This window comes from Pocillopora verrucosa, unplaced genomic scaffold (assembly GCF_036669915.1).
Source record: "Pocillopora verrucosa isolate sample1 unplaced genomic scaffold, ASM3666991v2 scaffold_1, whole genome shotgun sequence".
NCBI classification, from domain to species: Eukaryota; Metazoa; Cnidaria; class Anthozoa; order Scleractinia; family Pocilloporidae; genus Pocillopora; species Pocillopora verrucosa.
The window spans coordinates 1-24,124 of record NW_027078161.1 but is presented as its reverse complement, the minus strand read 5'-3'; the positions used below and the strand labels follow the sequence as shown (position 1 = coordinate 24,124).

The 24,124-nt window shown below is 37.8% G+C and overlaps 2 protein-coding genes and 1 pseudogene across 2 annotated transcripts; all 3 read right to left on the bottom strand.

Annotated features, from left to right (window-relative positions):
* Positions 1-7,100: 7,100 nt before the first annotated feature.
* LOC136276718 (octapeptide-repeat protein T2-like) lies at positions 7,101-23,178 on the bottom strand. The gene is made up of 4 exons (XM_066161977.1): positions 23,151-23,178; positions 8,866-8,923; positions 7,947-8,285; positions 7,101-7,337 (listed from the first exon to the last, which is right to left on the bottom strand). Exons 2-4 carry the CDS (start codon positions 8,888-8,890, stop codon positions 7,180-7,182), a joined length of 522 nt encoding a protein of 173 aa, XP_066018074.1. The 5' UTR covers positions 8,891-8,923; positions 23,151-23,178; the 3' UTR covers positions 7,101-7,179.
* Positions 18,499-20,509, bottom strand: LOC136278403 (uncharacterized). Its single transcript, XM_066161978.1, has 4 exons — positions 20,207-20,509; positions 20,043-20,094; positions 19,827-19,897; positions 18,499-19,145 (listed from the first exon to the last, which is right to left on the bottom strand). The coding sequence occupies exons 1-4, from the start codon at positions 20,507-20,509 to the stop codon at positions 18,744-18,746; spliced, it is 828 nt and encodes a 275-aa protein (XP_066018075.1). The 3' UTR covers positions 18,499-18,743.
* A 63-nt stretch (positions 23,179-23,241) lies between the features above and the next one.
* LOC136278402 (KRAB-A domain-containing protein 2-like) lies at positions 23,242-24,098 on the bottom strand (annotated as a pseudogene).
* Between the last annotated feature and the right edge of the window lie 26 nt (positions 24,099-24,124).

Genomic DNA, 24,124 nt, shown 5'->3' with positions numbered 1-24,124 from the left:
GTCAAACTCCCTAATCTGGTACCCAGATTCTACCGTGTAACTGAGATGTTCCGCTTGTACCGTTGCACTTATGTCCTCTCATTGCAGATATGTCCTCTGACGTAATGTGATAGAGTGGCCAATCATATCCTGTGATCTATCGAGCGACACGCGGCTTGGGACTGGTTAAGAGACTCCGTTGTAGTTATGTCTTCAAGCAAAAGTACTTATTCGAGGGGGTCGGGATAAGTGGAAAATTTGACCAGTATTTTCCGGTAACTGATCTCAGGAAAACATGCTGTTCGCATGATCACTGCGAACCGGATCATTGGCCTCTCACATTATTTTCTTTGAAGTTCTATCGTTCCTTCGTTGGCGCCGTGTGATCGCATCGTTGTTATAGCCTAAACGTGGAAGAATAACTCGCTACGTAAATAACAAAGCGACTTTCGACCAAAAGATGCGTTATTGTTCAAGCTTTATTTGCAGTCTTGCTTTATTTACTGTCCTCATTGTTCGACTTGCGACTCTATTGACAACATTTTACACACAAGCTAAGACAAAAGCACAATGTGGTGTCATATCACAATTGTTTTATTTTGTTTAATAGCTGAAGATCATAGATTATGGTTCGTCGGCATGAAATTATATATTTTTGACGCTTCGCTGATCTGCTGGAGGTGAGATCAACTGAGAGGTCAAAGTTGTGATAATTTGTCTGCGTCGCGTCACGAAGTCTTCCTTGAATCACAGAAGTTTGGCCTTTGGTTGTTTATTTTAAATATTGTAGGTTTTTGCTGTATCGCACTAAGCCCTCCGTAAAAATTTGAAGTAGTAGATTGTGATGTGATTTTATTGCGGTCCCGCTGATTTTAGCTGTTCTTTTTTTAGTACTGTTTCTAGATCATTGTTGGATTTATTGCACGTTTGGGTGGATTTGTCATAATTTACCCCGTTTATGACAAATTCACACAATGATCCAATCGAAAATCGGGGTAAAGTTGGCTATGGCAAGTCAGTAGGATATATTCCACCTAAAGAATGAATTTCACAGAATTTACCCCGTTTTTCTAGAATTCGCTGATCAAATGGAAAATCTGAGTAAAGATGGCATATGGGAACTTAGCGTGTTGGCCACTTGCGGATGAATTCGTAGAATTTATCCCGTTTTTCTAGAATTCGTTGAAAAAAATGGAAAATCGGGTTAAAGATTGGATATGGTAACTTGGGATCCTTTTTATTTGGAGGATGAATTCTCAGATTTTACCCCGTTTTTTGCCAAATTCACTGAAAAAAATGGAAATTCGGGGTAAAGATAGCATATGGGAACTTCGGGTATTATTCACTTGTAACATGAATGCTCAGAATTTACCCCGTTTTTCTCGAATTCACTGATCAAATGGTAAATCGGGGTAAAGATGGCATATGGGAACTTAACGTGTTAGCCACTTGCCGATGAATTCGCAGAATTAATCCCGTTTCTCTAGAATTCATTGAAAAAAAATGGAGAATCGGGTTGAAGATTGAATATGGCAACTTGGGATCTCTTCAATTTGGATGATGCATTCTTAGATTTTACCCTGTTTTTCTAGAATTTGTTGAAAAAAATGGAAAATCGGGGTAAATATTTTTTTTTAAAATCTGACTGTCACAATATTTTTATTTATTTTTTATAAATTTTTTAATTTATTTTTTAATACAAAAACAACTATATTACTTTAATTACAGCTATATTACTTATATCACGGCTACAGAAAATAACTTACAGTACAATTACATCTATAGCTACATTACTTACGTTTTTTGTTTTTTACAAATACGTACGTTACAGTGCAATACAATATTTAAAACAATACTGGTTGAAGAGCGACTAAACAAATAACAATATATTAAAAGAAAAGAAAAGAAAAAAACAAAAAAGCGTTTACAGCCAGAGTGCACTACTCACAATTTATAGAAAAGAAGGTAGTTTAAAAGAAAACAAAAAAGTGCAGGAAAAAAGGATACAAACATCAAATTATATGTAAACAGAATTAAAGAAAACACTAAGTTAATGCGTGTTGTGCTTGTTTTAAGCATGGTTTTTCTTATAATAATGATTTATGCATTATAATGTGAGAAGAAGAGGGGGAAGTTTTTATTTCCGGAGAGATGTTGCGCATTCTGCATATCCATACAAAATATCTAGTGACCACAAAAAGGAAGTTTAGTTTCTTGTTTTTGTGTGGCTTAAGCCCTAGTACTATAAATGGCGATAGATTGAAAATTTCTGCGAAAGGTTCTCCAAGGTAAATTATCCATTGTTTAAGACCTTGCCAGAAACGGTTGGATATATCACAAGTCCAAAATAGGTGGATGAGAGTCTCTTTCTCACTTTTACAAAAAGTGCACTGCTCATTGTCCCTAAGGTTTACCTTGGTAAGAAAAGTGTTGGTGGCTAGTCTTCTGTGCAGTAGCTTAAATTGAAAAACAATCAATTTTGTGATTTTTGTGCACAGAAAAGGAGTTCTGTAAACTGCCTTCCAGTCGACATTATCTGGTGTTTCGAGCATGCATTCTGTTGCTCGTCAGAATTTTATATGTTAGTCTTTTTGGTTTTGTCGTCTTTAGGAAGGTGTCGAAGGTAGTTTCGTATGCAGTATTACAGCTGTTGAAGTTAGCTTCATTGCTTTTTTGTAAGGCCTTAACAGCTGATAAGATGCCTTGAAAAGTAAGGAAGTTTGTTTTAATGTCGTAAAGCTCTTTAAAATCAGAGAAAGATAGGAAACTATTCGCATCATTCATCAAATGGCCCACTGTTTTAACTCCCTTTACAGACCATGAACGATAGTATACAGGTTTGTTACCGACACGTATAAGAGAGTTATGCCATAGACTTTGCGCCTTTAGCTGATCAATGGAGGAGAAATTAGTTTCAAGTGAGATTTCTGACCAGATGTGGAGTATTTCTGAAGTAAAGGCCTCTGCAGTTTTTATAGTTTTTAACAGATCTTGTTTATTAAGGTTGGTACGAAAAAATTCGACACCACCTAGATTTTGTAATTCATAGTCAAACAAAAGTTTCCATTTTCCTTGATTTTCCGGATCTAGATATTTTTTTACCCAACTTGATTTAAGAGCTTTGTTGAAAATTTTGATATCAATCATCCTTAACCCTCCGTTCTCGTAGTCGTTGATCATTATGTTGTGCTTTACCTTGTCTCCCTTGCCATCCCATACAAAATTGAAGAACATATTATTTATTTCTGTTAGAGCGCTGTGGTTGGACGGCAGAGGGGACAGGATGTAAACCAGTTGAGAGGCAATAAGGCTTTCTAAAACTGTAATTTTTCCTAATAAGGTTAAACGGCGCAGTTCCCAGCAGCTTAAGCTGTTTCTGATTTTGGTTAGCTTTTCGTTGTAATTAGCTTCTATAGTGGTTTTGGGGTTGGTGGAGAGCCATACGCCTAGAGCCTTAACCTTATCTTTTACCTATTTAAAATCTTTGTCGGGTCTGAGATGTGTTTCGTTTCGAATATTCGCACCGATCCACAAAGCTTCAGTTTTCTTGCTATTTAATCGGAGACCAGAAATCTCGCTGAAAAAGTCTAATATTTGTAAGGAGGTTGTTAGAGAGGCGGGCGATCGATCTAAAATAAGGGTAGTATCATCCGCGTATTGACTGATTTTTACTTCTTGTTCGTTTATTTTTATGCCCTTAATGTTTTTATTTTGCCGTATTGTTTCGGCTAATATTTCTACACAGAGATTAAAGAGATACGGAGAGAGAGGGCAGCCTTGCCTTACCCCCCTTTCAAGTTTGAAGAAGTTGCTAGACCAACCGTTGTTAAGAATGCAGCTTTCTGTGTTATGGTAAAAGAGCTTCCAGTTGATAGCAGATTGCCAAAAATTGTAACACTGTAAAGTTTTTGGAAGAAAAGACCATTCTACCGTGTCGAAGGCCTTTTCAAAGTCGAGAAAAAGTAGAAGTCCTGGAATGAATCACAAATCGGGGTAAAGATAGCGTATGGGTACTTCGGCTATTATCCACTTGTAGTATGAATGCTCAGAATTTACCTCGTTTTTCTAAAATTCACCGATCAAATGGAAAATCGGGGTGAATATGGCATATGGGAACTGAGGGTATTAGCCACTTGGGGGACGAATTCTTAAAATTCATACCGTTTTTCTGGAATTCATTGAAAAAAAAAATGGAAAATCGGGTTAAAGATTGGATTTGGCACCCTAGGATCAATTCCACTTGAAGGAAGAATTCTCAGAATTTACCCCGCTTTTCTAGAATTCACTCAGAACATAAACTTCTTTTAAAACTTGTAATTTTTTCTATCTTTCATTTTTAACTAAGACTAGCGAGCCGCACAAAGAAACACTTTTTGTAGTTGTAAGCTTCTCGTTTATTTCGGACGCGTTTCGTCTCTAATTGAGACTTCATTGGGGAATAACTACAATTAAAGAGGAAGAATATATTTTATAGCATGTTGTTGTGCCTAAGTTTTGAATTTCTATGGACGTTAATAATAACTGAAAGCGGGTGTTATAAAAAACTCCTAATCACAATTAAGTTATTGCGTATCGCTTTATTTTGGGGGGCTAACGATTAGCGCTAATCGTAGAATTTCACCGCTGAAAAAAGTCATGGAAAATAGGGGTAAAGATGGCACATGGGAACTTAGGGTATTATCCAGTTGTAGCGTGAATTCTCAGAATGTACCCCGTTTTTCTAGAATTTACTGAAAAAAAAAATGGAAAATCGGGTAAAGATAGGATATGGCAAGTCAGTAGGATAAACATGATAAATTCCAATTGGTGGAAGCATTTTCAGAATGTGCCCCGTTTTTCTATAATTCATCCAAAAAAAAATGGAAAATCGGGGTAAAGTAGATTAGATGTGGCAGGTCAATAGAATATATTCCACTTGGAGGATGAGTTACTAGAATTCACCCCGTTTTTCTATAATTCCTTGAAAAAAAAATTGCAAAACCAGAGTAAAGATGGCATAAGGGAACTACGGGAATTATCCGCTATTAGCATAAATTCAGAGTTTACCCCGTTTTTTTTATAATTAATTCATTAAAAAAAAGGAAAATCAGGGAAGATTTGACAAGACAACGTACAGGTTGCATTCCACTTGCGGGATGAACTCTAAGAATTTACCCTTGTTCTCTAGAATTCACTAAAAAAAATGGAAAATCGGAGCAAAGATGGCATTTGGGAAGTTGTAGCATGGATTCTCAGAGTTTACCCTCTTTTTCTTGAATTAATTCATTAAAAAAGGAAAATCGGGGTCAAGATAAGATATGACAACTTAGGATATACTCCACTTACGCTATAAATTCTTATAACTTACCCCGTTTTTCTGGAATTCATTGAATAAAAATAGAAGACCGGGTTGAAGATTGGATATGGAAACTTAAAATGTATTCCACTTATGGGACCAATTCTCAGAATTAACCCCCTTTTTCTGGAATTAATTAGAAAAAAAAAATGGAAAATTAGGGATGTCCCGAGTTATAATTTATTTCAGTTTAAAGATGAATGGACACAATTTAGCCCGTTTTCAGAATTCATTGAAAAATTAATTCGGCACGTTAGAATACATTCTTTTATGAGATGAATTGTTTTTTTAGAATTCTCTGAAAATAACGGAAAATCGGGTAAAGATTACACATAACAAGTTGGGATATGTTTCACTTGTAGGATGAATTGTCCTTTTTTTACCCCATTGTGTACAGAATTCTTGGAAAAAAGCAAAAAACCGGGACAAAGATTGAATGTGACATGTTAGGATGTATTCCACTTAAAGGATGAATACTCAGATTTTACCCCATTTTTCCAGAATTTACTCAAGAAACGGAAAATCGGGGTGAAGATTGACTATGAAAAGCTATGATGTATCCTACATGTGGGATTAATTGTAAGATTTAACCTTATTTGTCTCTAATAAACGAAAAAAAAATGGAAAATAAGGGTAAAGATTTGATATGGCAAAATTGGAAACTCGGAGTGAAGGATGGCATATGGGAGCTAAGGGTATTATGAACTCTCAGAGTTTACCCTGTTTTTCTAGAACTAATTCATTAAAACAAAGAAAATTGGGGTAAAGATTTGACATGACAACTAAGGTTATATTCCACTTGCGTGACGAATTGTCAGAACTTATCCCGTTTTTCTAGAATTCATTGAACAAATGGAAAATCAGGGGTAAAGATTGAATATTGCAAGTTATGATATTAACCACTCGAATTGTCGCGATTTACCCCGTTTTTCTAAAGTTAATTGAACAAATCGGGGTAAAGATTGGATATAGAAAAGTTGTGATATTATCTACTTGTAGGATGAATTGTCACAATTAACCACGTGTTTTTAGAGTTGATTGAGAAAATGGAAAATTGGGGTGAAGATTGGATTTGGTATGTTAAGATATATTCTACTCGCTGGATAAATTGTCAGAATTTGTTTCATTTTTTGAGAATTTCCACATTCAATGAAAGCTTACCCTCGGGTGAGGTCAATAATTTTAGTCGGTACACTGTAGAATCCCCTGCACAAAGCCTGGGGATTATTCGACAAATATCACTGAGTCTGAGGAGATTATTTTGCTGGAAAAGAGAATGTAGCCTTCCCTATAAAATATCAGTTTATCAGTCTGCAAGTTTTGGTGTTATGTTTTACCACTGTGATGTTCTGATTGTTGAAAAGGGTCTGCATATTCCTCACACCCTTGGAATTTAAGTCAGTTTAGCGTTAAAAATGTTTTCAGGCAATGAGAAATTTCCCCAGAAGTCTCTGTATACACAGATGCATGTGCATACATTGACGGCAAACTATTGATTTATCTTTGCGTTATAAGCAAAGTGAACATCTACGAAGAGGCCCACGGGTACTATTCACCGTAACAGAATAATTAAAGGGTTTAGTGCATGGTGTCTGTTTACTTGTGGAACCAATGGAGAACTTGACATGACATCAAGAGTCACTTAGTAGGGCGTAACAAAAGAAAAATCTATGTAAGCAAAGGACAAGTTTTAAGTTTCTCTTCCAAATATTTAATGTCTTTCGATCACGTAAAAATAAAAAAAGAAACAATATACATTAAATTTATAATACTGATAAATCACGTGTACGTTTTTAATTAATTGAATATTAGTATTAAAGTATAAAATAAACCTCTTGGCAATGTAAGATAACTGACTAAACTTATTAGTGAAATCTTACATTGTCAAGAGAGGCGTGAAAATGATAATTATTAACTATCAGTTCTTTTCCTTGATCTTGATCTTGGTGGGGCACAACCGGGCCGCGTCTCGTTGGGCATTCGGCACGTACGTGGCCAAACCCTCGACACTTGTGACACCGAACTGGAATAAAAATATAAATGAGAAAATTACAGACAAGCACAATGTTGTTGCAGTCCAAATAAGAGGGAAGGGAAGTTTTCCAGAAAAATGTCCTGTAACTTTAACCTCTCTGAGTAGAGCCGGAAAAAACACAGTCCCAATTAAAAGTCCTGCCTCAGGTGAGCATCATCTGGCCTCACCTTAGACTCAAACGATAAAACCTTTTGGGTCAGGGTTAGACAAAAGGGAATCTTTTGGCACCAGACACACCAACAGTCGTGTATACATTTATTATTCGTCTTCATGAAATACCTGTACCAGAATTTTGACCGTTCCTACAATGCTTTCTCCTCCTATCTTTCACAAGATTTTGATGTTGCCATAGCTATCAAATTAAAACTGTAAGATTTGTCTCCTTCAACCAAAGTGTTTCCTCTAGATATTTGAGCGAGATAGATATGATTAAACGCAACACTTCTTCTACACATTCACTACAATCGTGTGCTGTGTGTAATCTTATCATTTAAGGGTCACTTGGAAAGAAGCCCCAGGCGACTTGTTAGACATGCCACTGAAATGGGACCTTTTACAGTCAGTCAACACTTGCTTAATGCTTGGTTTTACACTTACCTCTTCTCTTATCTCTTCCTCTGTTAATTTCATCCCGGGTCCTTTCTTTTGCCGTTACGCCCACTCTTCCTCTCTCTAACTCCGCGCCTCTCATCTCTTGACGTCTCTCTCTTTTTCTTCCTAACCTTTTTACCCTCTCCTGTTGCGCTTTCCATTCCCTTTCTCTTTTTCTTCGTTCTTCTCTTTTTCTTCGTTCTTCTCTCTTTCTTTGTTCTTCTCTCTTTATTTGTTCCTCTCTTTTCGTTTGCTCATCACCTTTTCTTTTTTCTTCTCTTCCTCTTTCCAGTTCCTCTTCCATAACTATTTCCCTTTCAAGCCAGTCCATGTTAATGACATGCTCTTCAAACATAAGAAATGTATCACTCAGTAATATCAATATACAACAACATTTTACGAAGCTGTTTAGCCCTGGGCCTCTGTGGTTTAATGTTTCCTTCAAAACCCGTAAACATGACCGTTCAATGATGGCCTTTCTCAAAAATATCACCACCAATGTTCACACTAGAGATACAATAAAGCTCATCCTGGAATATGCACATGAACCATTAATGAGAGTACCTCTTTCCGTGCCAATATTCTTTGATATGCATGACATCTAAGTCATCGATTATTAATTTTTAAGTAATGTTAAATGTGACAAAACAGTAGTTTGATTGCTTCTCAGGGATGAAATGCACCAGTACTTCACTACACCAGAAACCCTCATCTGGAGTTGTGTGTAATTCATTACAGCCTTGTTCACTGCTTTTAATTCATGATAGGCGATAAACCTCCAAGCAATTTCAAGGACTCCCTTAGAACATTTAATTTAAAAGTGACGATTTCCTGTTGAGTTGTTAGGGTAGCCAGAATTCTGTTCTATTCTGAAAGTATAGGAAACCTTCTCAGGACAGCAGAGAAGAAAATTAGTTTATCTCACCACGTGATCCTCCATCTCGGGCCATGGTAGCCAACTCAGCAAAAATTGATCAAGAATTCTATTTTAAAGAGAACGAGAGAATATGGGTAGTTATCAGTTTGCTCGGCTCCCAGGCATATAAAGAAAAACATAAGAGGATGTATCAGAGTATTCACTTCGATATATAAAAGTCATGTATAATTTTTGTGTTTAGGGCCGATATATACGGTACGACTTAATCGCATGCGACAAGCTTAAGGTTACTTCCCTTCGCGGGTGTCCTTCGGGAAAAAATTCGTTCGCGCACCAGTTTCACTACAATCCTAGCAAACGATATATCAGAAGAAAGCTTCATAAATGCAGTTTGCGATAAAAATAGACTTCAAGCAACTTTTCTTTTAAGGAAGTGTCAGGATCCGGTAAGGCGTGAAACGACCGAAGGGTCTTCTATTTTTAAATTTATCGCGTATGGGATGCTGCAGCACGAACTAATTGGCTACACAGTCCTATTCACAAGGCATCAGTCAACAAAAGTGTAATAGGCTTTTTTGATATTCTAATTGGTTGTCTAGATATTGGCATCTAAAGTTGGAATAACTAAAAATGTGCAAGTCGTGTTGCGTAAATGGAAGCCACGGGATAAATATTTCAGATATCAAAACTTCCCAAGACACTTTTGTTTGACATTATTCCTAAGATGTTTTGGCGAAATTTGACGAAAATCGGTCAAATCTGTATACCCCATAAATTCGCTCAAAGTGGTTGTACTCCTCCCAAAATCAAATGCGAGATTTTAGTTCATAAAGGCTCGCGAACAACCGCGTCACGCCAGGTGATTATCCGCTTGCCTCCTGAAACCGCAAACCAATAGGACAACGGAACCTCCTGGCGTCAATGACGATGATCAAGATTAACCAAGAAAAGTAACTCATTGCAGGCACGTTTCTTTTTTGCTTATCTCGATCGCTGAGTGGAGCGTTGAGGAGGACGACACATTAATGTGCAAAGTTGCGAAGGGCAAAGAAAAAACCCGCGGCAAAAATGGAAAAACCGCAAAATGTGCTGAGGAGCAAGACAACGAATCGACATACAGCTTTCAAAATTGCGATTCGAGGCAATTGTTAATGTCTTTGTAACAAGGCTGGTACTTGCGTAACGAAAAGGAAACCTCGTTTTAACATCATTTATGGCAAATTTTGGGGTAAAATTTCCGCACATTATGCATTCAGTTTTTGGATAGAGAAGACAATAACAAAAACAATAGATTGCCATTGGGAAAACAGATTTGCTTTACAATAGTATGGGGCTGTGCGGAAATTTTACCAATTTTAGTTTGACGGCGACTTCTTAGATCGAAATCTGGACGCCAACGTCGAGCTCCGCCATTACCAGTCGCTTTCACGAAATCAAATATATTTCCATAAACAAAGAGCTTTCCATGTGTGAATTTTGTCAAATGCGCGCTGTAAACAAAATATGGAAATAACATTAAAATCGAACCTCAACATGAGCGGTTGCCGCGAAAATTTCCCCAGGGTCCAAGATTATGACACCTTCCTGATTTATCAACTTTTTTTTTGAAAATGCGTTTTTCTTAATAACTCGGGTGCTTTTAAAGATTTCGGAATTTTTGTTAAAGGAAACGTTAGGTTGAAAGTTTGAATTCAGTTTAGTCTAGTAAAAGAAAAATCGATCTTTTCAGTCTCTGAAGGTGAGAAGTAACCTTAAGACAGGCTAGGACCAATTACACGCGCACGACATTTTATTTACTCCCTGCAAAAATCGCGTACAATTTCAAATGCCATTTTGTCTGGCATTCGTCATAAAATGGTCCTCATGACGGCTATTTTAAAAAGTTGTGCTCGATTGTGTATTGTCGACATTTTGACGCAAGAAAACTTCGCCTTCCTCCCCTTCCCCTAGAAATTTGTGACAATATATTAAGTAATTTCTGTCGAATTCGGTTACGATTGTCGCAGCGTTTTAGAAAATGTTTTCAAAGCCTACGACATTTTTTGTGTCGCATGTGAAAGTCGTAAGCGATCGCGAGTTTTTGGTTTGATTCACACGACACAAGTCTGTAGTTGGCCTGTCGTAAGCTTGTCGCATGCGAGAAACTCTGACGTACCGTGTAAATAGGCCCTTAAGCATCCGGAGATAGAGAATCCACAATCTGTGAAAAAGTGTTGGAACACAGTTCTCAAGATAGGACTAACCTCCCCCTCGTACCTTGCGGTGTTAGTGCGGTAAACTAACATGGAGTCTCACTTAGATTGTGTTAGGCAACATTGCAATGGGCAGGAAGCCGGAAGGATTCGAAGTGTTTCAAAGACTTTTGTCAGAGATTGTAGCCCATTAAATGAATGACTGTTTACCACTGATTCATTTCTTTCAAGGATCCTGCAAATCATCTGAAATATCATCAGCGAGGATACCCGAACAACGCTTATACTCGTGGAAATTCAAACGGCTAATGACAACAGCGGACAATGTAATAAACTGAAACTTAGATTGCCGTGCTTTCGTCGATCAAACTCTTTACCGTATTCAACAAAGGATGAGTTTTGAAAAGTTCGCGATTTAACTAGTCAGCTACAATATTATTTTTCTTGTTTTAAGAATAAAAGTAATAACCTCTAGAACTAAATTGTTTTCGCAATAGTCGTTTTGTCATAAAAAAGTTGTAATACGATGTATCGTATTCCAGGCTGTTACAAAGTTCTCCATGGGAGAGATTTCCAGCTACAAAACCTTTAGGTTTCGTATAATGGGGTACGATCACCGTTGCGTGATCATAGAAGTTGAATAGAAAATGTTTCTTACCTGAAAAAAAACAGGCGAGCAGAACAGCAGTTGTTCGGCGAAGTTGGTTTTAGATTATGGACCATACGTGATCGCGAGTGAGTTTTTCAGTTAGCAGAACAAAGAAGTACTATTTGTCGGCAAACGGCACAAAGACTTTTCTCACATCTGCGAATTGATCGCACTTGGCAAAGTTTTGCGGTCAAAATCTGTCAAGGAGACACTTTTCCAAATTGCACCCTAACTTTTCTATTTCGGAATTTATCCAGGAATTTGCCTAGTTTATTGGAAAATCGGCAAAAACATCAGAGACGCTGTAGGGCTTTGGTGTGGCAATGAAAAGAGGTTGGAAACTTTGTTGAGTAAAAAATAGGAAGTGAAGTGACAAAGGGTCCCGGTATTCACAATCATCGAAAAAGTAACAGAAGACCGATGCAATCTCGGTTATTTTCCCATGCAAGAATAAACTAATCAGCTCAAAAATTTCGGTTTAAAGTAAGCTTAATGTGCTAAAAGGAAATCAGAATTCCGAAGACGTATATTTTAAACCCCCTGACGACGAAAAATATTTGAAGTGGTTTTGATACCTCAACAGTCACTGAAACCAGAGTTTCTCTGATTAGGTTGTCTTGAATTTTGCCAGCTTTGATCGGATACTTTGCGTACAGGAGTGTATCGCACAATCCTGGAATTTCGCCTTGGGTTACAGGAAACCCTTTTCAGCAAAAGTGTCGGCATTTAGCTAATTTGTTTTTCGTTCAAAAGATATAAATCCTAACGCTATGTCACTCAAGGAAAAGTGGGTCGCAGAATTTGAATTATGATAACTCTTACTTGAAAGCGAAACTGAAAATTCCCCAAGATAGAACCTTTGCCCAAGTGCGACCTATGCCTTTTAAGCGGCAGTCACCCTTTATAAAACGGTCAACTGTCGAATTAAGTTTTGATTTCCTCTAATTATTCTTTGTGTCACCTTTATCAAGTGGTCACCGCGGTCAACCTTGAAGGGGTCATAAGGGCTTTTTTCTTTTGTCTTGACCTAAGCAGTCAACCTTAAATAATCGGCCATACAGTCATTCCGACCGCTAATACAGGTTTAATCGGCAAAGTTTCAACATTATAGGTAAAGATGTCGACAATTGACCGCTTGCCCCACGTTTGCCTTCTCGCTTTATTCAACATTCTTTCAACTTCGGATCTTGTAAATGTGTCTTTAACATGCAGAACATTTTACAAAATTTTGGTTTCTACTAAAAGGCCATTTACGCTTCTTGACTTCCGATGTTTCGAGAGGAGGATGACCTACATTCCTAACAAAGGCATATGGTCTAACATCACTCACGTGAAATTTCTCAGCCTTAGATTCTGTGTCAAAGTAAGTAACTTTGCACCGTTGAAGGATATGGTCCGACTGATAAGCCTGGACATTTATTGTACGAATATAAGTGGAGAAGAACTCTGCGAATTCATTCCGATGGGACTGATCGGTATTAACCTTGGTTATTGCGAGCGACTGACATCCTCCAAACTACTCCAGGAATTTTTGCACCAGAGATGCAGTCTGGAAATGGTGGGACTTTCTGCCCTTAATCAAGCTGTTAACGATGAGGTTAGTACCAAACGGGAGTTTTTGAGCTTAGCCTATTATTGCGTTCGTTTGCGGTTGCCTGTGGTCTGAACGCTTTCCAATAATCTTTGATTACTTCTAATATATCTTGTTACTAAGATATAACAAGCTTGGAACACTGCCCATAGAAAAATATATAATTCTACCGAAAAAAGTTTTTGCCACACTGTGAATATTATCGGTAAAAAGAAAAATGTTTTGCATCATGGAAGTTTAATGTAAATAGCTTATCTGTTAAAATATATTAAAGTTCAGGTGGACAATCAGACTTGGTTTGATGCTACTCTGGTTTACAGATTTAATGAATGTAACCGAAGACGTTAGAATCCATAAACCCAACGTTTCGACACTCCTGTCTAGTGCCTTCATCAAAGGTGATCTAAACGATGCAACAAGAGGTCGTTTTATATGATCACTAATTAGCGGCCTTTTTTTTCTGACGAAGTGTAAATAGCCGTCAGGAAGCAAACCGCCATCGTCAGGATCCTTGGGTCTGGCGAAAATATGCCCCAAAGTCTGAAAAGGTTTTTGAGCAACTTTAACGTTGTGGCTATTCAAACTAGACAGGAGTGTCGAAACGTTAGGTCTATGAATTGTAACTTCTTCGGTTACACTCATTAAATCTGTAAACCAGAGTAGCATCAAACCATGTTAGCTTATCTGTTATTATATAAGTTATATAAATTTTACGGACATTGAAGCTGTCACGCAACAGACCCGAGACCACAGTCGAAACAGTTGCAGCATATAAAAATCGCTCTACTTGCTAGCAATAAAACAAGGAAATTCCACGGGAAATTAATTCACGCTAGACTTAAATATCCTTATTTATAACAGCAAAAGCGCGGATATCAACAACGCGAACGCCACAAATGCAGTAAAGCAGACGTTAAAATTTGTCAATTTCAGGCATGAATATGAATGAAATGAAAAGTAATTTGAATTTGGGGCATCTAACGCTCTCTCATAATCTTTGATTACTTCTATTATATCTTGTTTATTTTTGTTTCTTTTGTCTCTCGATCAGGCCACCTTATTCGCCATGAAATATAGCATAGAACATCACATCTTCCCCTCCCTCCTCCCCTTATTAACGTCTGGTCACAAGGTGACACCATCTTGTGATAATTCGAATCTCGAATTTATAAACTATCTTGGCCCTGCCTTTTGATTGCGTTGTCTGTCTTTTTTTTAGGTGTTGGAATCACTTTCATGTCACGATTTGAAATATTTGGATATCAGTGACTGTAACAATGTTACATCTGTACAAGTGGCAAAGCTCCTCGCTCGACAACCCAACGTCGAAGAGTTATCGCTGCAAGGTACTTGCCACATGGCTGCCATTTTAAATGTCTTGGCATCAAACCGGCAAAGTCTGGAGAATCTGAGGTATACAATTGAACTTATTTGCTTCTATCATCCCGATTGGATAGGGGTTGAAATTTTAGATGACAAACAAAGCGTCAAGGCTAAAAATACGCGCGAAAAGTAAGAAAATACGTAACAGTCGTAGATGGCCTTTACGCTCTCTTTAGACTATCTGAGCTCGTAAGCATGACATAACAGGATGGTGAAAACCCCACAAGTACCCGCACAGCGAAAGAGCCAGCAACCTTGCTCTGTTGAGGCTCTGTCAAAGCTAATTTATAAGGGTAGTATCTGCTTTGTTTCTGTTTGTTTTTTGTTTAGAAAAGTTTTGGCTGGTTTAAAATCGTGTCTCTTTTGAAAATCTCAAAAATCGCAGACGTCTCTTTTAGGAGATTTAATCAAGATCTTCGTCGCAGAGGGGAAGTGGCCGACAGGGCTACAGCCGCACTCCTCGTTTTAAATTGCCTCCAAATGACAAATGTGACCCGCCATATAATTTCAAGGACAAGGTGATAACACGCTCACAACACGCTTAGCGTGTTTAATATGTGCATATATTATTTTTTAACAACAAGTACACACTGTTTCGTTTTGGTCAAGTTAGCACGCTTGGTCTTTGTTTCGGTTTGAAAAGCGTGATCGATGTTACGCTTAGCGTGCAAGTTTACACAGGAGGACACACTAAAGTAAAACGTAGCTAGATATTTCTGCCGTTCATCCAAATGTTTTCCTCTTGAACTCAATAGCACTTCATTGTGATGGGCAAGCTTACATAATGGTAAACAATGGTAAATAATGGTACGACAAATGAATTTTAACGCCTTCAAAAGTTATACACCATCACGTTATCTTATATAAGTTCCCGTTTCGCAAATTGTTTACTGCATTGATTGAATCGAGTTTCAGGCACTTGACTGAGCGCGTGATTAAGAGAAAACAATCGTTTGAGAGTCGTAGTGCTCCCAGAAACAAAGAGTTGTTGAAAACAAAATTGTTCCTTACTGTTGATTTTGTTTATCATCCCCTAAAAATCGCTCTGGTCATCCGATGGAATAAACTTTTACGCAAATGTTTCGGCCTTTACCGGCTATATGTTATGGCGCTTTATGAATATCTTGCACATGTTTGGTTGTTTACGCGATCGGCGCAATTCGTCTGGCACTGAGTTACATTTTGTGCTTCAAAATACTACAAATATCATCAAAAGTAACCACTCCACATAAAAAAAAGTAATTGAAGTGTCTGCCTTGAATCCTTGCAACTCGTTCGCGGCCAAATGTTTCAACTTTGTTTTTTACGATATAAACACCGATGGGAGGTTCGGTTTTTTACCGTAAGAATGAGAGTACATTGACTGTGTAATGACTAAGCGTTAGGTTCAGTTAACATGCGTGCTGCACACCGGGTTACACGCTACTATGCTGTGCCCGCTATTACGCTAGCTTTTGTATTCGAAGGTTAACACGCTTTGCGTGTTTGCCTGCTCGCGCTTCACTGTTCAACGGCGCAAGCTTTATTTTTTGTAGAGTGTTATAAGAAATAAAAGCATGAGCAAAGTGTGTTTTAGCATGCTCAGCAAGCGTTATAGCCAGTTTCTTTTGTTTTCGATTGGAAGCGTGTTGTGAGCGTGCTATCACCTTCGTCCCTAAAATCATATGGAATGGTATAACTCTGACTCCTTGAATGATTCTCTGCCTTAGCGAAACGAACGACACAAAGACGAGAAAACGTAGATCTTCTCTATTTACTTTCAGGGGGTTGTAATCACTTGACAATAATCTCAATGCAAGTTAATAATTTATTCATACATTTTTTCCTATGTTCTTAGGGTTCTGGAAATTGGAGGAAATGTACATACCCTCAATCAAGAAAATGTTGATTCTGCACTGGAAGTTCTACCAGTGTGTGAGAATTTGAAGGTTCTCTCTATTTTCAATTGCAATCTTGAACGAAACTCAAAAGACTACTTTAAAAATTTTTTGAACCTAGAAAAATTGAACCTATGGCAGTGTCACCCACGTTTGTTAAAGTGTGCTAAAAATTCTTTGAATTTGGATTTCAAATGTGAATTAAACCCACTGTCCCCTTTGAGAGACATAATATATGCCTCAAAAGAAAAGCAAGGAACTGCTTTGGATAGAGCAATTTTCAATTGAGTGTCAAAAGTAATCCAAGATTGTGATGGTTTTGCCCAAGTATGCTCTGTGATTGGCCCAGAAATCTTGTGCCACCCTCTCAACCAATCAGATGCAAACCCAAAATCAATCATAACTTTGTTCCTCGCATTTTTCTGCACTTCAGGCCATTTGCATGTATTTACTTTGAGTCCTGATTGGTTCCATGTGATATTTCCCTTTTTCTGACTGGCCATTGCAGTTACTTTGGTTTTGGTTTCACAGTACTCAATTGAAAAGCACTCTGAGTAATACTGCAATTAAACTGGTTCACAGAGACTTTGTCGCCTTAATATTAGACTTGATGTGGTTTTTGTTGTTGTATTTTTTGGCCTTTCCAATTAAGATGAAAATGGAAAAAAATAAATTTCATTCCAGAGAGACATCTGCCCAAAAAGTGAGATGCCTATATGAGGAAATAAAGAAAACCAACCCTAAGTAATTCAGATTTAATCAAATTTTTAACAGATGACAAAATAAACAGGTATTACTTTCTCCTCATCAATTACATGCCTCACTAAAGAAGACAATTGAGCAATATCATTCATGCTCATGCTAAGGCAAAGCTCTGTCATAATTTATTTCTCGACAAGATATTGTAGATGAACATAGAGTGATTTTATCCAACCAATGAAATTGATCATAGACTACTATGCGTTACAAAAATTTTTGGCTTATGTCATGTTTTCCACACACAACATGGGGGTGATCCAACAATCAAACATGCCGCTGGTGTCATACAGGTTTGTTTACATACTGTTTCATGGGTTAAGTAAAATCACGCTAGTTGTTCCTTTTTTAATGTTTCATACAAATTTTGGTTACCTTTTTCCTGCTATGATGTCCTTTGTTGACAAAATTCTCTTGATAAATAGGATACACTGTAAGTGTTTGCAACAAATAAACACTTGTGCACACAACATGTGCAATCCATAATTAATCTAACTAAAAATTCAAGCTGAAATTGCTCATTTAACGAACACAAATGGATAGTTAAAAAAAAAACTGCTCCAGTTGTACTTGAACATGCAACACTTCTATGGAAATAAACATCTTCACTACAAATAATTCAAGCAAATAACTTCAGGTGAAATAGTTTTTTTGGAATTTGTGAAATTTAAAGTGGACCATAGTGCACTAATATACCATAAATCCATTCTACCTTCATACTTACTTGCAACTGTTTGGCTCTAATTATTCATATTATTTCACAGATCACAGTAAGTAACTCTCCAATTTACCCTTATATACTTTTGAATAAAATAAAGCAGTTGACACCAGATTGAGGAGTCAAGGCTATTTTATTCACTAATTCATTCATAATTGTTGGTAAGATTTCTTTTTATGTGGGTTGCTGTAAACATAAAGGTTTTAAATAAATTCTTTGCAATTTAAATGTTTGTGTCATTTTTTTAAATTCTACTGCTCTGGAAATGCACTAGATGTGAAACTCTGGAACTCAACAATTCCAAAGGAAGTTTTGTGGACAAATTCATAGGTCTGATGCAAACATGCTTAAGAGGTCACATTCTCTGTTGATGTTCTCTGGCCATGTCTAAGTACAATTCACAATGTGGAGCAAGGGAATTTTGGATATGACTTGAATTAAGCATGCTTCAAACCCAATTGAAACTGTTAGAATGAACACATGACCCATTAAGTGTTTAACCCTTAAACTCCCATGATCTCATTAGTATTTCTCCTTACTGTCTGCCATATAGTTCTTGTGATGTTAGTTTTGAGAATTTGGTATTGGATCAACTAATAATCCCCTTATCAATAATTTTCTTCATTCTCATCACTTGTCTGCTTGATATTGTATTGATAGTGTAAAGAGAAATTCTGTCTTGGTCACACATGGGAGCTAAAGGGTTAATTATTAGTATTACACTGTGCCAAATAGCTTGCCTTATTGATTTTATTTAAAATTACAAAAGGTCTTTCTCCTCAAGTTGCCTCCATTTCCAGTCTCTCCACATTTCATAGTGATACTGTTCTGTGATGTTCAATAAGACCCATCCATCACTATCAACTCGCTCTAAGATACTTGCCACATCTATCAACTCTTCTGTGGTCTCCTTGGTCCAAACTTCGAAGGCTCTATCCCACCTGTAATGGAAAAATCTTTGTCTCGACTTCCCCTTCCTTACCTGCCTCCAGTAATCAAAATCTACCATTTCTTCTGTTGTCATCACTGCATGGTAACACCCTCTTGGAACATTTATCCCTTTCTCCTTCCTTAGTTTGAAAAGATATTGCTCAGTGATGGGGTTAAGGCCTTGGAATACCTTCCTTTCTTCTTTAGAATAGAGCATCTGTAGGGTTGGAAGCTGTGAAGAAAATCAGTCTCCATTAGGAAAGAAAATCTAATGACACTTGGCTTGTGAAAGACTGTCTTCACCAAATTCGTATTAAAATGCACATTTGGCTTAATTTCATCGGGTAAGTACCACTTACCAAGTATCAGTATGTTAATGATGATATGCTATAAATTAACTCAAGGGACAATGAAAACAACCACATCGTTATGTTAACCCAACAAACAAATTTAGCAATTAAAGGACTATTAATCATTAGATGTATTTATAATAATTTAACTTAAAATTCATTGCAGACACAAGGCAATAAAAAACATCCAAAACTAGTCATCAAAGGGAAACAAAACACAAAAGTAATAGTACTAAAATAATAATAATAATAATAATAATAATATTAATAATAAGAACAATAATGATATTCCCCTAAACTACTTGACATGTTAACAAGAACATCTCTGCATAATATAAAATGATTATAATAATAGTAATAATAATAATGATATTCCCCTAAACTACTGGGCATGTTACAAGAACATCTCTGCATAGTATACAACAACAACAACAACAACAGTGGTAAAAATAATAATAATGATAATGACGATGATGATAATAATAATAATAATAATAATAATAATAATGTAAGAGAAAACCCAAGCAGAAGAAAACCACAGATCACTCACAAATTCTGCATACCTCGTGAGAAGCATCATAAGGAGGCTTGAGGAGCTCATACAAGACCAAATCTTCATCATCTGGTTCACTGGCTGTAAAAAGGCACAACAATGCTTTCTTTAGCAAATAACAAAAAAACAAGGTTTATAGAGATGAATAATTATGGAACAATATAGCAAAAATTCATATTACAAAAACAAAGAGACAAAGAGTGAAAATGGTCAACATATTAATTACCTTGAATATTGTTTTCATTTGACAACTCTGTGTCTTTGTCCGTAGTTGATGTCTAATGGCAGAAGAGGAGGGGGGACAACAAATGGATCATCTTCCATATCTTCATAATCCTTCTCAAAATCCCCTAATTCATACTTACCAGGAAAAGCAACACCAAAACCAACAGAAACCTCTTCCATGGTTTTGTCAGGACTAAATGGACTCACTCCTGTTCTGCATTTCTTAATTCCATCTTCACCTATTCTTGCACTGCTGTTTTCACCAGCACAATGTATAAGTCCTGTACCACTTACTCCAGATTCTTTGTCACTGCAAATATTCTCTTGACCCCTACATCTCATAGTTTCAATGGTAGAGCAACCAACTAGCCCAAGGACACTTCCATGGCCACCTTCTTCACAAGCTGGATGACAACTTTCTTGGGTACTGGGACAATTTTTAATGTCACATACTGGTTGCCCATTCATGATAATTTTCGCAAATGAATTTCCGCAGGAATGGCATATCCCTTAAGCTGAAATTCATTTCCAAGTTGTTGACAAATGCACTGATAAAACCCAAGACAAAGACACCACAGTCAAAAACATTCTGTCCTTGAGAAGGCAACTTTTCTCTTTCCTCCTGACTTAACCTTCGAAATGAAGAAATATCAATATTTGCAGTTTTGAATTCCCTGCACAAGACCTGAAAAACATATCACTCCTTCGATCTTTACAAAGGGAGTCAAATTCCCCATACAACTTCATTGGCCTGTCTATTAAGACACACCACCAGTGACCAGGGCAATGAACAGGAAATATAAACTTTTCATACTTGTGAAAATCACACCTAAGCATTTCCTTAAGACCCAGCTCTTGGCTGCAGTGGATTTAGCCAAAAGGTGCTTGCCACATACACATCCTTTTTCTGACTCATTAAGAATGGACCAATGTAGTTGATCACGACATCATTTATTTGGTTACCTGGCTTGAGGGTACGAACATCTTTTGCTTTGACTTGTCCATGGAGTGTGGCAATGATGGTATCATCACTTATAGTACTGCTTAAATCCCACACCTCATCCAGTGTGCAATGAAAATTTGTGTGCAGCTTAACTTCTGGCAAGTCATTCACTCTCACAGGATTGCCATAAGTTCCAGGCCCTTGAAGGTTTACAGCAGCAAAATCTGGGTTCTGATATGCTTCTCTCTGAATGTAACCTAGGCCATCTTTAAGGGACAGTGGAAGAGCAGATGTCCTGCGACTATCAAGAAGTACAATTGCATCTGCTTTAAAGAGCAGAGTAACAAAGTGATATTCCTTTGTCCTCACAATGAGTGATGGTCTCTCATCTGCCTGGAACAATCCCAGAAGAAGGGAATAAAATTCCTGGAGACTGCTGGGGTCAAGGGAATTAATTGCAGCACCATCCACAAGTGCCCTCAAGGGTAAATCTAGTCTTTGAAATGTACAGTTCTTCCTAATTGCTGCCTCCTCCATTGCTAAAATACTGTAGTCACCATCAAGACCCCGCATAGGCTCTAAAGGTACAGAAAATCCACAGCCAACTTCACAAACCTGTTTTAACCAAATGATGTCTGCTGCCAAATCTAGGTCAAACAAATTGAACAAAGTAGGTCCTTTCCTGGAACAACCTATTGCATTGTTCATTGCACAAAGTCCACAGAATGAGCTGTACCCTTGAACTTGCATACACTCCTGACTGCCATTGTTGCTACTTAGGCGCACTTGGCTCTGTACATCTTTATTTGCATGCTTGTCAATAATCTTTAAAAAGTACCTCAAGTTACTTCTTTTCTGTGGCATTATCTTGAGAAGGATTTATGGCTGCAAGAAAGCCCTTCAAGGGCATTACAAACTTGGCCAGTTCACTGCAGTAAGGATCAATGTTCTCTAGATGTTGCTGACACTTGTCCTTCAACTCAGCTGGCTTCCATAGCATTCCTTGATTGCTTCCTGGCATGAACAGCAATGATGTGGATGGCTCACCAAGGGTGACTTCATGGGTTTTCAGACTTCCTTGGGGTGTACTGCATCTGTTGGATCCAACATCAACATTTTACATCATTTGTATGGTCAAGCAGATCATCCTTATTGAACACTGGCTCATCAACACCGACTTGGGTGCTAGGTCTTTTGATACTGTCTTTATCATGGCATGAAGTACTAGCCTCAGTTGTATGGCTACTTAACAGAGGGGTTTCCTTTGGAGCTGTCTGAGATGTTTTCATTATACTATCATCAGATGGTACAATGCAACCATCTATTGTTACACCAGAAGAGCCCACAGTTAACAGCCATCTGAAGCACAAGATTCTGGCAGCAGGGATGAAAGCATGGAGTTTCTTTTTGCTCTCCAAACGCATGACAAGCAGTCAGAGTGTTCCTCGTAACTGGTGAGATGACTTTAGAATTGACTTTCCCAGTTTTGCTTTCTGTCTCTCTCCCAAAAGATTGTACCATAGAGAAAGTACTGAAAACACGAAGCCTGTAAAGTTTGAAGGCCAGTTACAAACTTCTGGTAAAACACAGCTTCTTCTTCCTCTCTGTCAGAAAACGACGATACCATGGCAAGGAGTCCATAATCCAGAACCTGACAATAACTCTTCAATAAATCATCAATACTTCTATGGTGAGCCACTTTCCTCAACCTTAGACTTCGATTATACATCTCCTTACGCACAGGTTAGGCCAAACTCTGAAATGAAATTGTGCATATTCAGCAAAGATAACTTGGGGGGTGTTTCACAAAGGGGAAGTTCACACTGCTTTTTCCTGAACAAAACCATCTGGCCACCAAAAATGGATTTAACTACCAATTGCTCTCCACATTCTATCTCCACCTTGAACATTCCTCCAGGACGCACCTCTTTGATGACCCCCAGAACATTCAAGGGCTGAAAGGGATCTGGCTTTGAAAAATGCAATCCTTCTGAACGTGGATTTGGAAGAGAACTTTGTCTCCCACCTTAAATTCCCGCTCTTTAGCCCTCTTAAGAGCCCGTTTGTGATTCTTTTGAATGGTGTGTTCTGTTGCTTCAAGGACATCCACCATCTTAGATTTGTATTCTTCACTCAAGTTGAAGAGGTATTTGTGATGCTCTCTACCTGGAATTCTGCCTCTGAATCCACTGATTGAAGTGGGATGTTGTTGTGACTGTGAAAAGGTGGAGAATGTGAATTTCCTTGCACTATCTTCTTAAACAGCTGCTGACAGCTGCTTAGCTGAAACACCCAATGAAGACAATAATATGGTCTCAGAAGAAATTTGCAGGATGGCCTCTGTTATCTCTTCTAATTTAGATTTATCCATGGAAGTGCTTTCCCCATGTCTCTCAAGTTCAATGAAATCTTCTGATGAAAATTCATAATCCTCAAGGCAACCATCTTCAATACTTTCTGTCCACATACTATCATCTGGGATGATGTAGTCCACCAAGCAGGAAGGCTCACGGTTCTTATATATTCGAAAAGGCACATCATTAATTGTGCTGTGCCACTTGCAATTCAAAAGGTCTGCAATAGCAGAGAGTAGTAAAGGCCAGACATTGGCCTGAAGATCTCTAGGCAACTGTTGTAAAAACCTTGCAAGTAACCTTTTGACTTGCTTGTTGAGATTTTCTATCTGGCCTTGAGACTGTGGGTGGTGTGGCCTACCATGAACCATGCAAACTTCAAATTCTTTGCAAAGTTTTTGCACTACCTCTCCAATGAATTCACCACCATTATCTGACTGAATTACAGTAGGTGACCATTCCTTGATGAACAAGGGCCTTCAGAATGGCATACCCTTCTTCTGCAGACTTTGTTTTTAACGGGAACAGCCAACAAAACTTCGAGAAACAGCACTTGACTGTTAGAATGTAACGGTAGCTCCAACAATTATTCTGCATAAAACTACGGTGCTTCTTTGGGGCCATTTTAATAAGGTCACACTGTAGTCTGGAATGGGGCGAAAAGATCTAATGGGGACAGGAGGGGGAAGCACTCGCATTGGCAAGGGTGTTTGACCTGACATGTTGAGCATCGAGCCAAGAAGGCCCTAATAAGGTTAAAAACCCCTTAAATACATATTTTTGATT